The sequence below is a fragment of the Cupressus sempervirens genome, chromosome 7 (assembly GCF_028749045.1).
Source record: "Cupressus sempervirens isolate cs-2001-9-10 chromosome 7, ASM2874904v1, whole genome shotgun sequence".
Classification (NCBI taxonomy): domain Eukaryota; kingdom Viridiplantae; phylum Streptophyta; class Pinopsida; order Cupressales; family Cupressaceae; genus Cupressus; species Cupressus sempervirens.
The window spans coordinates 907,024,672-907,037,220 of record NC_143124.1 but is presented as its reverse complement, the minus strand read 5'-3'; the positions used below and the strand labels follow the sequence as shown (position 1 = coordinate 907,037,220).

General features: G+C 36.6%; 1 protein-coding gene across 6 annotated transcripts in view; it reads right to left on the bottom strand.

Annotated features, from left to right (window-relative positions):
• The window catches only part of LOC149550448 (GDSL esterase/lipase), a 93,870-nt gene extending 82,788 nt beyond the window's left edge, over positions 1 to 11,082 (bottom strand). Inside the window, exons 1-3 of one of the 6 annotated variants that reach the window (XM_089793476.1) lie at positions 10,421 to 11,081; positions 10,218 to 10,325; positions 1,751 to 1,806 (exon numbers count right to left, since the gene is read on the bottom strand). Coding sequence is in view for 3 of the 6 variants with exons in the window: in XM_089793475.1 (XP_089649601.1) it covers positions 10,218 to 10,250 (33 nt within the window). In the remaining 3 variants the exon portion in view is untranslated. Of the gene's footprint in view, positions 1 to 1,750; positions 1,807 to 10,217; positions 10,326 to 10,420 lie in introns of all 6 variants that reach the window. The other 5 variants (XM_089793475.1, XM_089793479.1, XM_089793478.1 and 2 more) reach the window with 5 other exon arrangements.
• Between the last annotated feature and the right edge of the window lie 1,467 nt (positions 11,083 to 12,549).

Genomic DNA, 12,549 nt, shown 5'->3' with positions numbered 1-12,549 from the left:
CTAATTATAAGGTAAAGAGAGAGAGTTTGTGGTGACTAATCAAGAAAGTACTGTACATACTTCATAAATTCTTTGGGGAAAGGAGCAACACCCCGAAAAAAAATTTGGGCCCTATTTTATCAGGCTTTTGGGCTGACATGTAATTATTAATTATAACCCTAAAACGGTAAAAATACTTGTATAAAAGGGCTTAGGGTTAGGGATTGTTTTGTTGTTGTGATGCAAAAATTGGTTCTTGCGGCAGTATTGAGCTATAAGGGATTACAGATTGTAATCAGGTTGTAATCACTGGATCATAATAATATCGGACTTGCTGTTTGGTGGACGTAGTCAAAGGATTGGGTGAACCACGTTAAATCTTGGTGTCTTGTGTTCTTTTTTGTGTCATCTATTATTTTCTGATAATGTTTATATTTGCATGTAACTGTTATTTCTGTCCTTGGTTTAATCCTAATAGAAATAGTAGTAGAGAGGCGAAAGAGAAGGAGAAGATGAAAGGAGGGAAAGGAGGAGTAGGAGCAGAAGAAAAAGGAAATGAGGAAGAAAGCAAAGAAAAAGGAAGTAGAAGAAGGAGAAGGAGAAGACAAGAACACAAAGGAGAAAAAGGAGGGGAACAAAGAAAATAAGGAAAGGAGAAGGAAAATATATTAAGTATTTCCCCTTTGACCTCCAGAATATATCTTGTTATCGGAGTAACCATTGCACTTGTTTGAGGTGCAAGTGATAGTACTATAACTCTTTAATAAATGAAACAATCCCAGGCTGCATAGACGTGGCGCCGAGAATTCACAAGATTTTGAACACAACTTTGTCAATTTAAACATTCTGCAATATTTATACTTAAAGCCGCGCTCCTGAATTTCTAGGCATAGAATTACACCATGAAATCCCAGATAAATTTTCCTACACGCCTAGGGAAAACAATACTATTTTTCTCATTGTAACTAACCATGCCTGCAAATTATAAGCCATAGATCACTGGAGTTCAATTCTTTTCAGCTCTGCATTTTCCCCACCTCTCATGTCAGATAAAAGATGCGAAGATTATGCACTTTCTAATGACAGATGCAATTAAAATTCTGGTAGCAGAGCAGAGGTATTATGAAGGAGAGCAACAATAAATGGAAAGGTCTACCACTTCCTGGCATAGGCCTGTTGAACAATATATGTCAAAAGGCTACAGACTTCTCATTTGTTGTCCTCCAAAACTACCTTCAGAAGATTAACTATTTTTCTTCTGTGTAGCAAAATTTTCATGTTATTGATATTACATATCGGTTTCTTTTGTTTCACTGAAAAAGCCTTAAACTACTGGAAGGAAACGAGCCACACTCCAACTTTAAAGGAGTGGGTTGTTGTAAAAGCCATTAGGTCAGAGACAGAAAACCCAACCTACACCATGAAAGCCTTAAGCTCTATTTCTAAGTGTTCTATATACATTAACTTAGACGAATTCCAATTTTATTAATCAAATTATTCTTTAACATGGCACAAAGAGAAGATGTTTTCAATCTTGCTACTATTGTAACATTACTTTGGGTGGTCGGCACTCTAAAGGTAGTTTTCTGTTATTGAAACGTTGGTTATGTATTCTGAATGTACTATCATTTTAATTAGCAGCAAACCCATTTTATATATTCTCCAATGCTCCATAACCTTGAACTCGGAACTGAGAGTAGACACTCTTTTGAAACTCTAAATCTAACTCATATCATAATTATTTACAATCCTTCGTGTGTTTGTAGAATACCTTTTTGAGGCGTGGATATCTGAAACTGGCACACTGAACTTTTGCTTCAGACCACTCTGTCAACACAACCATTGATTATGACTAAGGTATCTATAGATATTCCTAAAATTTCTAAGAAACTAATTTGAGGTACTACAATTTCAATTCTTTTTTATAAATAACAATTTTATAAGACTAACAAAACTGTCATTCTCATACAGAATAAAGCACTAAATTTTACTCAACTGAAAATGCTGCATCTGAGAGAACAGTGGACATGGTTGAGATGGGATCAAATGTGGTGTTCATCATTTTCACACCTCACTGAAACTGAGCTGAGATGGGCATGGCTTAAAGTTTTTGGAATCACAAGTTATTCTAATAGCTAGATCTAATTTGATTTTCTTGTTGGTAACTCATAGCAGTCCTACCAATCTACCCACCAGATGAAGTATGAGCTAAGATGGGATTGCTTTAGTTTTCCCTACCCCAAGTCAATCTCTCAATATAAATCCTTGATTGAAAGTGATGTGAGGTGGTGATTCCAGTAGGGTTAGTAAAACTGAATTAACTCAGTCATTTCTTAACTTTTATAGCTGGCCTATGATCCAGTTATTATTTGATTCCTTGTGTTTTACCCATCACAATATGATATAACACCTAAAACTGAAGGCCATAGCTAACATAAGTGTTGGTGGGGGGATGCGTCCCTCTGCTCAACTGCTGACTCTAGGTAGACTAACATGAATATTCCTCAGAAGTTTCAGCAGAAATTATATTATCTAATTTTCCTTTGATTGTGCATTTCCCAATATTTAACAAGCCTACCGAATCTCACAGCATTAACAGCAGCGATGAGAGGAGAATACACAATATTCTAATCATCTGTACAAGGTTTATCAGCTGTGAACAAAAGGTGTGAAGAGGTTTCTAAGCTGTTTCAAACTCTCTTTTGATGTCCTTTTATCAAATCACAACAATCCCAGTAAAGTAAAAGAACACTAAACAAAGAAAAAACCAGAGTATTGATTTATCAGCAAATTCAAAAAAGTCCATTGGCTGAAAAGAGTCATGGCTGATAATGTTGTTGCTTTTTCCTATCATAATTCCCCAGAAAAGAACTGAAGAAGGAAGCATTTCTTAAATTTCTGCCAATCGAAATCGAGCCTAGGATGTGTATGTCATCTCAATCCCTTCCTGGAACTAATTTTAAGGTGGCCATTCTTTTTGCAAAATCATATGAAAACTTAAAATCTAATTCTTCTTGTGTCTCTTGATTCTTCTTTGCCAGAAAATGATCCATCAACTACAAACAAGAGGTTAGCAGCTAAAATGGGTGTAGGTCAATACAAGTATGTGTTAGAATTCTTCTCTTGACATCTTTTACTGATTTATGACACTCCCTCCAAAACTAAAGCAGCATTGCAACTTAACAGGTTGAAATATACATAATTTAACTTACAAGAAAAAAGGCTAGAAAAGCATGTCAGCTCAAATAGAGATGAGACCTGACATGAGTGTAGATGTGATTGTGAACATCTGATGTTTCAACTCCCAACTACAACTGAATTAGAGAGATCATTTTCTTAGTTTTCCCGAATCCTAAGAAGCCCTGCAATCTAGTTCCTATTTGATTTCCTTTTTACTACTCCAGAACAAACCTACTAAAATAAAACAACGTTGATGCCGTTCAGGGAATGTACAGACAATTACTTCCTGTAGCTGACATGAGCATTAGTTGTTTAATTGGCATCTCAAATCCTAACTAAAACTAAGCTAAGTTGGCTAGTATTTAAAAATTTCAGAACCATCCACTACCTCACAGTTGAATTCCATTTTGGTTCTCCCTCGTCAGAAAATGAGTACAGGAAACACCTAACATGGCTAAACAAAACGTGGGTGAGCATTTCCTAAATCTTTAGAATGACAAGTAATTCAATATCTAATTCTCATCCAATTTCATTTTTCCCATTAATAACAAACCTAAGGTGCTTCTGTCAACTCAACCCCTAAGTGGAACTATCACCTAACTAAAATGCCCATTTCTTATAATTTCCAGAATTACATTCAGCCTTAGATCAAATTTGTTTGATTCAAAACAGTATACTTCAGATAATGATGCATCAAACAAGAACGAAGACTATAGTCAATTAACAGGAGAATCCAGCAAGGTAATAGGGCTGAGACCAGGTGGAATGGTCGATAATGGAGATCTAACTCCACTTGGCGAAGAAAGAGTAGAACCAGACTTAAACCAAGTGGTATTTAATCTGGGTGCATAAAACCCTCCCCTGGCAGCCAATCTCTCTGACAATCCCCCCTAGTAGCTGGTTTTGGCACCTATCCAAAATTCCCCCAACAAGTTGATTCAGAATTAGTTGTAGCTATAACAGTAGTATTAGTTGGAGCAATAACATCACCAGAAACATTAAATGGATCAATTTGATTGATGCTCTTATTTCTACAATTAAGGCTTGATGGCAACAATGGTTTCAGTTTCTTCTCCTGCATCATTGGCGAATCCATTGACAAAAGCTATGAAAACGGCTGAGAATTGAACTCATCCCCCAAAAGCACTGAAAACAGTGTTGTAGGGTTGGGCATTGGTCCCCAATTGAAAAAGCTTTCTCTTCACTCCCCGCCATTACCCAGCAATTTCAGCTCTTCACATGCCAATTAAACACAAACATGGTTTCACTAACTGGCCTTGAATTCATTCTTTCTGCGAATATATTACTACCAATGCATACATATGTAATTTAACTGCCTACATGCACCTGGAGAATGTCCAAACCCCAAAATATCCCAAACAGGTGCTCTGAAATCCGAAGTGGGTGTTCCGAAAATTGAATTGTGTCCCCCCCAAATGTGCCTGGACACAAAATAGTACTCACAAAGGATGCAATATTGTCCTTGCATGATACGGGTTCTGTTCAATGACGTATATACAACTCTATTGCCAGAAACGCGAGGCACCGGCTATGATGCAACTTATTTGTACTGGGCCCATCAGCTAATTTCCATGTCATCTGGTGGCATACATAGTCATGAATAAATGTGTTGTCCTTTATGTTGTCTGATGCTTCCTCGTTTTCTGAAAACAATATAAAGCATTATGTCATCTTCGTCGAAAGTTCTAGACTAGGACTTGCACCAAACAGTGTAAGGTTTTAGCTCATTCTGATTATGGGTTTCTAGGTTCTCATCCACAAGTGAACTTCAGTCCTTTTGTTGACTTTGATCTCTCACTGCATCTCTCCCTCTATCTATAACTCCTTATTTAATATTCTCTCTCTTTGAATCCATTATCTCTCCTTATTTAATTCTCTCTCTCTACATGGATGGCGCATCAGTCAATGACTTCTTTGTCAAGGTAGTTGCCCCATCTGCAGAGCTACCATACGTCTGTAGTCATTGCCACTTGGTTCCTGTTCTTATGACCTTCAAAGACTAATCATGGTCCGTAACCATGATCCTTGATCAGCATTCTGACCATCGTGTAGGTTACAATATTACACATTTTCAATTACATTTTCTATTTAATCTATAAATATCACCCTACCTTTAAATTTATCCAATCAGATTTTTTATATACTTAAACCTTCATAAACTACGAAATATAGATCAATTAGACTGTATACTTTAATTTATTAATGTCCTGCCACCACAAAAACCAATGAAACATGGATCAATTAAACTATATCCTTTAATTTAGTAATACACTACCACCAAAACCAATAAAGCATAAATCAATTAAACTATACACTTAAATTTATTAATAATAAGCTCCCAGCACAAAAACCAATATAAGAATTTGAGAAATGATCTGTTTTTCTCATAAATGCTAATGTCTTAACAATAGAAGATTCTTTTCTTTATTGAACTGTGCTACTGCTCCACCCTTTTTCCCATCATAAATGATTCACTCAATGTTTTCTCGAGGGTGGAAATATTTATTATTATTTTGATATTCAATTAAATTTATGTACTGTAATATAATAAGTAATGAACCTTCATAAATACAAATAATAATAATTTTCATTAAAATCAGTAAATGTTGAAATGCATTCATACACATGTCAGACCAGATTCTTTTTTAGTAACATGTCACAGACGTAATACCCTAGTTACCGAATTTGCGCATCCGGGTCCCTAACCAGATCTGGGTCCAACTGGGTCTGGATTCACGAACAGGTTCGTGCTGGATTCATGCAGGGTTTGGATTTGACCATGTGGATCTGTTTGAAGTGACCCTGTGGATTCCTTCGGATTCACGGATGGTGAATCTAGATGAATCCACAGGATCAAATCCGGACCGTGAATCTAGATGAATCCACAGGGTCAAATCCGGACCTTGCACAAATTTGTCACGAATCCATGCAGACATGCACCAATCTGTCACAAATCTCCAAGTACCCACAGGCTAAACTTGGAATAAGTACACACGAATCCATAAATATAATGCATATATATAAATATATATTTATATATATGTACTCACCAATCCTTCTGAATCATATTGAGAAAAATATAAAAAATCACGAATCCACGAATTGGATTCTCGAACCCAAATCGGCAACTAAGGGTAATGCCATATATTATGTGTCCTAGTCAAAACAATCCAAGGTTACAGCGAAGAACAAGTGGATATCTGTGAATCCATATCTCAAAGGAGTTGAAAAAATCTTGGCATCTTTTTATTTTTCATAGCATCTAATTGGGCTAGGTCTAAATTTATTTTTATTAATCAATACAATCTTCTCTCACTCTATGCTGGATTAATCTGTCACACAATGCATTCCCACAATTTTCAGAGGAAATTTTGACAAATAAATTGTAAGGAAATTAAATATGTGTACAGTTCATCTTCCTTGCATTTACATTGCCACAAACAATTCCACAAGATGAAGACAATGGAGAAATTAGGAGCATCTATTTTAAAATCTCACACTGAGTACAAAAATGAGATCTTTAGGGAAATGAAATTCATTCAACAAAATTGATCAGTAGTGACTTCTTTTTCTGGCTGACAGATTTTTCAGCTGGTCTTCTTGTTTCTCGGCCATTGAGGAGAATGATATTGATAAATTTGTCGGTAGCGAGTCAGTCAGGGCTTATCTTGAATGACTAATTTGAGAGCCACACCACACACTCAGGTAGCGAGTTTGTTGTGAATTTGCAAGCATTTTGTTGAGAATAAAGCAGCAGCGTCCGAGGTGAATTTGGTGACTTATTATTCTATTGGAAAATACACAATTTGTAGCGCTCTCAATGATTTTGTTCCGCATTTGCAGTCTCTGAATATATGATATATGGATGAAGTTCAATTTGAGAAAACTATGCTTATATTACAATATTGGAACAAACTTAAACAGATTAGTCATCAACATGCATGGTGCCTGCCCCTTTTGCCCATTTCACCTGCACCACAAGTATGCTCAAGTCAATCTTCACATGAGTACTAAATCCGTTTTCAAACACAAACAATAGAATCTACTACTGAAAGTAGATTACCATGATGTAATGGCCCATTTTCACAAGAGATGCATTAGCTGCTTTATAGCTCTTGTGCAACTTTCCCAAACTAGGGTATATCTCAATATCTCTTTTTATCACATCAATGTGAGATTAATGTCTACCATGACCAAATGTTCTCCACTCTTCTTTGGGATCTCCCCAATGTGAAGACCCCCTCACACCATTGTAATCAAACTCCTCTATTCCAATAACCATTCAACAAATCAAAATAGCAAACATACCCATCCCATTCTCTTCAATCATTAATGAAAATAACAAGCATACACATTCATTCCCTTCAATTAAAAACATAACAAGGGATGAGTATTATTACCTGATTTTGCTGCTTCAAAGCCCATAATCAGGCCTGCAAAGACCAAAATTCTTAATACAGAAAGCATCATCTTCTCCATCTCCATGAATCTGGATACTTCGGTATTGGAAAACACTAAGGGCCTATGGTATACGAAAACTCCAGTGGGAGAAATAGTTTTCATATTATCACAAAACTTAACTATAAATTGCTAATGGTTATTAAAGTGTCTAATGTGGGGTATTTATTGTGTTCTTCTGGGTTTGTACATTAGTTGAAGGGAGGGGGTAAAGAATCCAGGCTGCTACATCTATAGTGCTTCCACTTTGTTTAATTGGTATTCATGCAATGTTTTTTACTTTGTTTAATTGTTATTCATGCAGCATTTTTGTGGGGCCCTGCATGTCAGTTGAAATGACGTGAGATGGTGATGTTATTGTTGAATTATTGATCTGATCAAAACATAGTCCAGCAAGATGTTGAGGATGTTTTCATAAGCAAAAAAGGGGAAAAATCCTAAATATAATTTTGGTATTTTCTATGTTCTAGTATTTTGCATTTTTGGAGGCCTCTGGGGCATTTCTGGGTTTTGGCAGGGCCACAAAGTCGTAGCTACACTTAAGACTTCAGACACTAAATGGAGAACTCTAGAAGATCTTTCCAGAAATTCTGAGGGTTCGTGATTTTGAGCTACGAGTAGAAAGTTATGACTTCTACAAGTAGACATAAATTTTAATATAGATTTTTGTAATTTTTATAGTTGTTAGAGTTTATTTTGTAATTAATTAGCTTGTGGACTTTTTGTTTTCATTTCCAAGGGATAATGGTGACCCTTGGGATCCATCAAGCTTGTATAAACTCTTTTTTTTCGAAATGAATGGATGACTTTTTGGCTTGCAGAAACATCTACTGTTGCATTTTAATTGCTTTCAATTTAGTCACAATACTGCAGGTTCTGCACCAGGTATTGTAATCTGAATTCCTAATTCAGATCATGATCTGCACCAACATTCACTACAACCTCTCTTCAACATTGAATGGACAGTTCGACATTTATTTATGTTTCTAGGTGATTCCTATGTATAAAAGTGGATTGCAGATGTACAAGGATATGGTACTTTTCTTCCACTGTGGGGATGATGCCAATGCCAACTTTAGAAGAAAGGCAGACATATGAAACAACCGCATTCCTTTCAAGTCATTTAATGACACATTTTAAGTATAAAATGTTTTTTGATGCAGGAGCAAAAGAACAGATTAATCACTTATGATTATACGTTAGGGACTACCAAAAACTATTGAACGGAAATGAGTTTCTTAACTGAGTTTCTAGACTGATCTATGTGTGAAGGAGTTTGTTGTTCATAATCTCTTCAATGTCATGTAATACAGGCCACAGAAATTTTTCCAGGATCTTTTCTCATGAATTGAGAAGGATTGAAAGGGGGCAAGCCCTGACACTTCTAAACTACAATCCTTTACACAGACAAATATTTCACAATTTTTGTATCTCTCCAGATGATGAGGCGATGTGAGTGTTGGATCAGTGGAAGGAATTTAGAAGGACTCAAAATGAGCATACAGAGTGTCAATTTTTGGATGGCCAGCAAGGGGCAAGAATTTATTACCATGAAAGTTGCTTCAAATTTCATTGAACACATATGGCTGGGGATTCCGGGTGGCTTCCACCATGACCCAAAACATTTTTCACAACCCAGGCGTGCAACCAGACGACACCAAATATGTGACAAATGATTGTGGCAATTACAATAAGCAATAAAAGAGATTATTACAACTCATATATCCAATTATTTACACATCAAATACTCGTGTTTTTCTGTTATTACACTCTCTTGAAACTAAGCAGCGTCCATATCATATCTGCAAATATAGCACCATAACTGAAACAATATCTTACTCATTTTTCACAGAATTGATAGCATTTTTAATTTCATCTTATTTGCTGCTATAGCTCGTCAATTAGATAGTCAGTTTAATAAGGTTTGACTGTCAGAAGTTACCCAACATCCAAAAAGTTTAAATTTGAAGAGGGATAAGAGCCTTCTATGCAAGAGCTGCATAACAGCTAAGTTAGTATTGCAGCTTCTTGTGATTCTAATGGACCGAGTAATGACATCGGTGCTCTTGATAAAGTAAAACATTATAATTGAGCTTGAGTTTGCATGGGCACTATGCAATTAAGAGTTGAAGCATTTTGTCAAATAATTGTTGCACATGCTCTGAGACAATATTTTGATTAGACTTTTAGTTCCTTCTTTTATGCCCAATTGCTTAGGGGTGAGACAATGAGATGGAACATGCATGCCTGAATATGCTTGACATGCAGAATCCGTCTGGAAGAATTTTGCACGGTAAATTTTAATTGTGATCAACAACAGATATGCATCGAATAATATCTGAGTTTGCTAATTTCCTGGATGATTTGATTTTCTTTACTATGATCAAAAGTTTCTATAATCATCAAAAACAACATTTTGCCAAATAGTTGGCATGTCTTGTCTATGCTTCCACATTTTGTATATAAGTCTCTCAGAGAAGTTACAATTACCATAATATAAACAAACATTAAAGGCACCCATATCATTTCAATTTGGAATTACAACATCGTGTAACTTTCTGAATTTGACAATATAATACCTCCCCTATGCCCTGAGCAAGTATTTTATCCATCTCCAATGACACAAGTCTATCAAGAACTTCTAATTTTGACCGCAAAGTTTCCCGTCTGTCCTTCAGTTGCGGCAACTGTTGTAATCCACATACAAGAGTTTACTGCATAGTCTTTCAAAAAACTTCAGAATACAGGAACATTTACAAACTTGAAGATATATGTCACGTACTTTGCCTCTCAACCGAAATTGGTGGCGCAAAATGTCGCAAAATGTACTGAAAATCCTTTATGGTGATATGGAAATCCAATTGAAATGGGTTGAAAGTTAAATTTGTACTGGTTTATGATCTCTCTTTTTGGTTACTACCATTTCAGAGACCTGAAAAACTACCAAGATGAAGGGGACTATCAGGTTTGAAACTGCAATACCGGTTTCTCCGATAATCGAATCTGAGCTTCTACAAGCCCTCAGCTATGCTAACAAGAAAGAGAAAATTCATAATCACAGGTCCACAGCTGTTAAAAACAAGAAGAAAATCAAAATCTCGATCGCCCAGGTTAGGCTATTTGTAGCTGGTCTCTATCCTCATTTTAACTTCAGGTGAAAGTTCCTTAACACTGGCTCTACAAATTGAGAGCACATATATCAGAAAAGCAGAAAGGAATTTGAATAAGAGGCATTGGTATGAATCTTAAAAACCTCGAGCTAATATCAATTTTCACCCATGTTGCTTCTTCCGCAGCACATGGTCGAAGCATCTAGATGAACAATTGTGGCGCTTGCTTGTCCGCTGGACTGGGAAACAAGCGCAAGAACCCAGTGTCGAGTTCCCGAAGAGGCAACTCTCTTTCCCTTTCCAAACCGTCGGCATTATGATATGATGATATGATAGATTTTAATGACGTCCACGAGACTAAAGTAGTCTATGGGACCCATGCAATCGCCCTCCCAAGTCAGGAGCCAAACTAGTCAGTTGCAAAGTTTTGGTTAACTTGTCTCTTCTTCTCTGAATTTTGATAATCAACTCCGCTGTTCTTTTCACTTGATCTTCCTCAAATAAATAGTTGAAGTCCTTGTTCTGCAGAATTTTTGTATAATCAGATCTGATGTCGTTGTAAGCCAAGCATTCAATGACAAAGTGTTGCTCTGTCTCCACTGTTCCCATATTGCAAAATAAACATGTTCTGTCTGCCCACTCTTCCTTTGGAACTTGCCATCTACCAGTTTCACATCGCAGCTGATGTGAACTAGTTCTAATTTGTGCCATCAACATTTTTGCTTTCCAGTTAATAGGTGCCCTTATATAGGCCTTTTCATCATGACGAGAAGTGGGATTAAATTCTTTAATGTAATAAGATTTTTTCCTCCCTATGTGTCTTGTCCACAGAATATTGCGAAATTTTTCATTGACAAACTTTTTTATTTCTTTAATGTTATCCGAGCAAGCTTGGATGTTGATATCCCATTTTTGCATCCATTTGTCATTTTGTTTCATCCATGTGCTTTTCCGCCTCACAAGTTTTTCCTCTATTACCAACTTGGGCCAACGATGTGTTTCTAGACCTTGGGTTTTCTTTAAATAGCTTAGCATTCGGGTCAATACGACGGCTTCTAATGGAAAGGAACCCACCTCCGCCAAAAGGATTTCATACGGAACTGTGGTCTTGACTTTAAGATTGCATGTGATAAAGTGTTTTTGAATTCTTTCTACTTGCCGCCATTTCTGTTTGGACATACTACCGCCCCACACTTCACATCCGTATAGAATAACCGGAGTGACCAGCAAACCAAACAGAGTTTTCATGGTCGTCCAATCCCATAATTCTGCGTTCCTGCACTTGTTTTGTAAAGAGTATAACGCCTTCCAGCCCCCTTGGATTCTTTTCGATCTACAAGTATCCCAGTTGAGTTTGTTATGAAAATCGATGCCCAAGTATTTGTACTCTTCCACAATCTCAAGGGGGCTATTTTCAAACAGAAACTTGTCTTGTATGCCCCTATTCTTCTTTAGTGAGAAGATCATAATTTTGGTTTTGGTAGTGTTAACTTGCATTCCTACATCATGGCAAAAAAATTCTAGTGCTTTCAAGTGTTCTTTCAAACCTTTAGCTGTTCTAGCAAGAATTATGAGATCATCTGCATATAAGAGCAATCTTATCACGAAGTGGGCCAGCTGCACCCCCTCACCATTGGTCTTGTTTATCCACTCTTCTAACTTGTCAATATAAAGCCCGAATAGTGTGGGAGAAAGCGGACACCCTTGCTTAACCCCGATGTTGCTATCAAAATCTTCTGATAACCCTTCTGTCATTCTGATTTTAGCTTTGACCTGCTCATATAATCTGTAAACCGTTGAC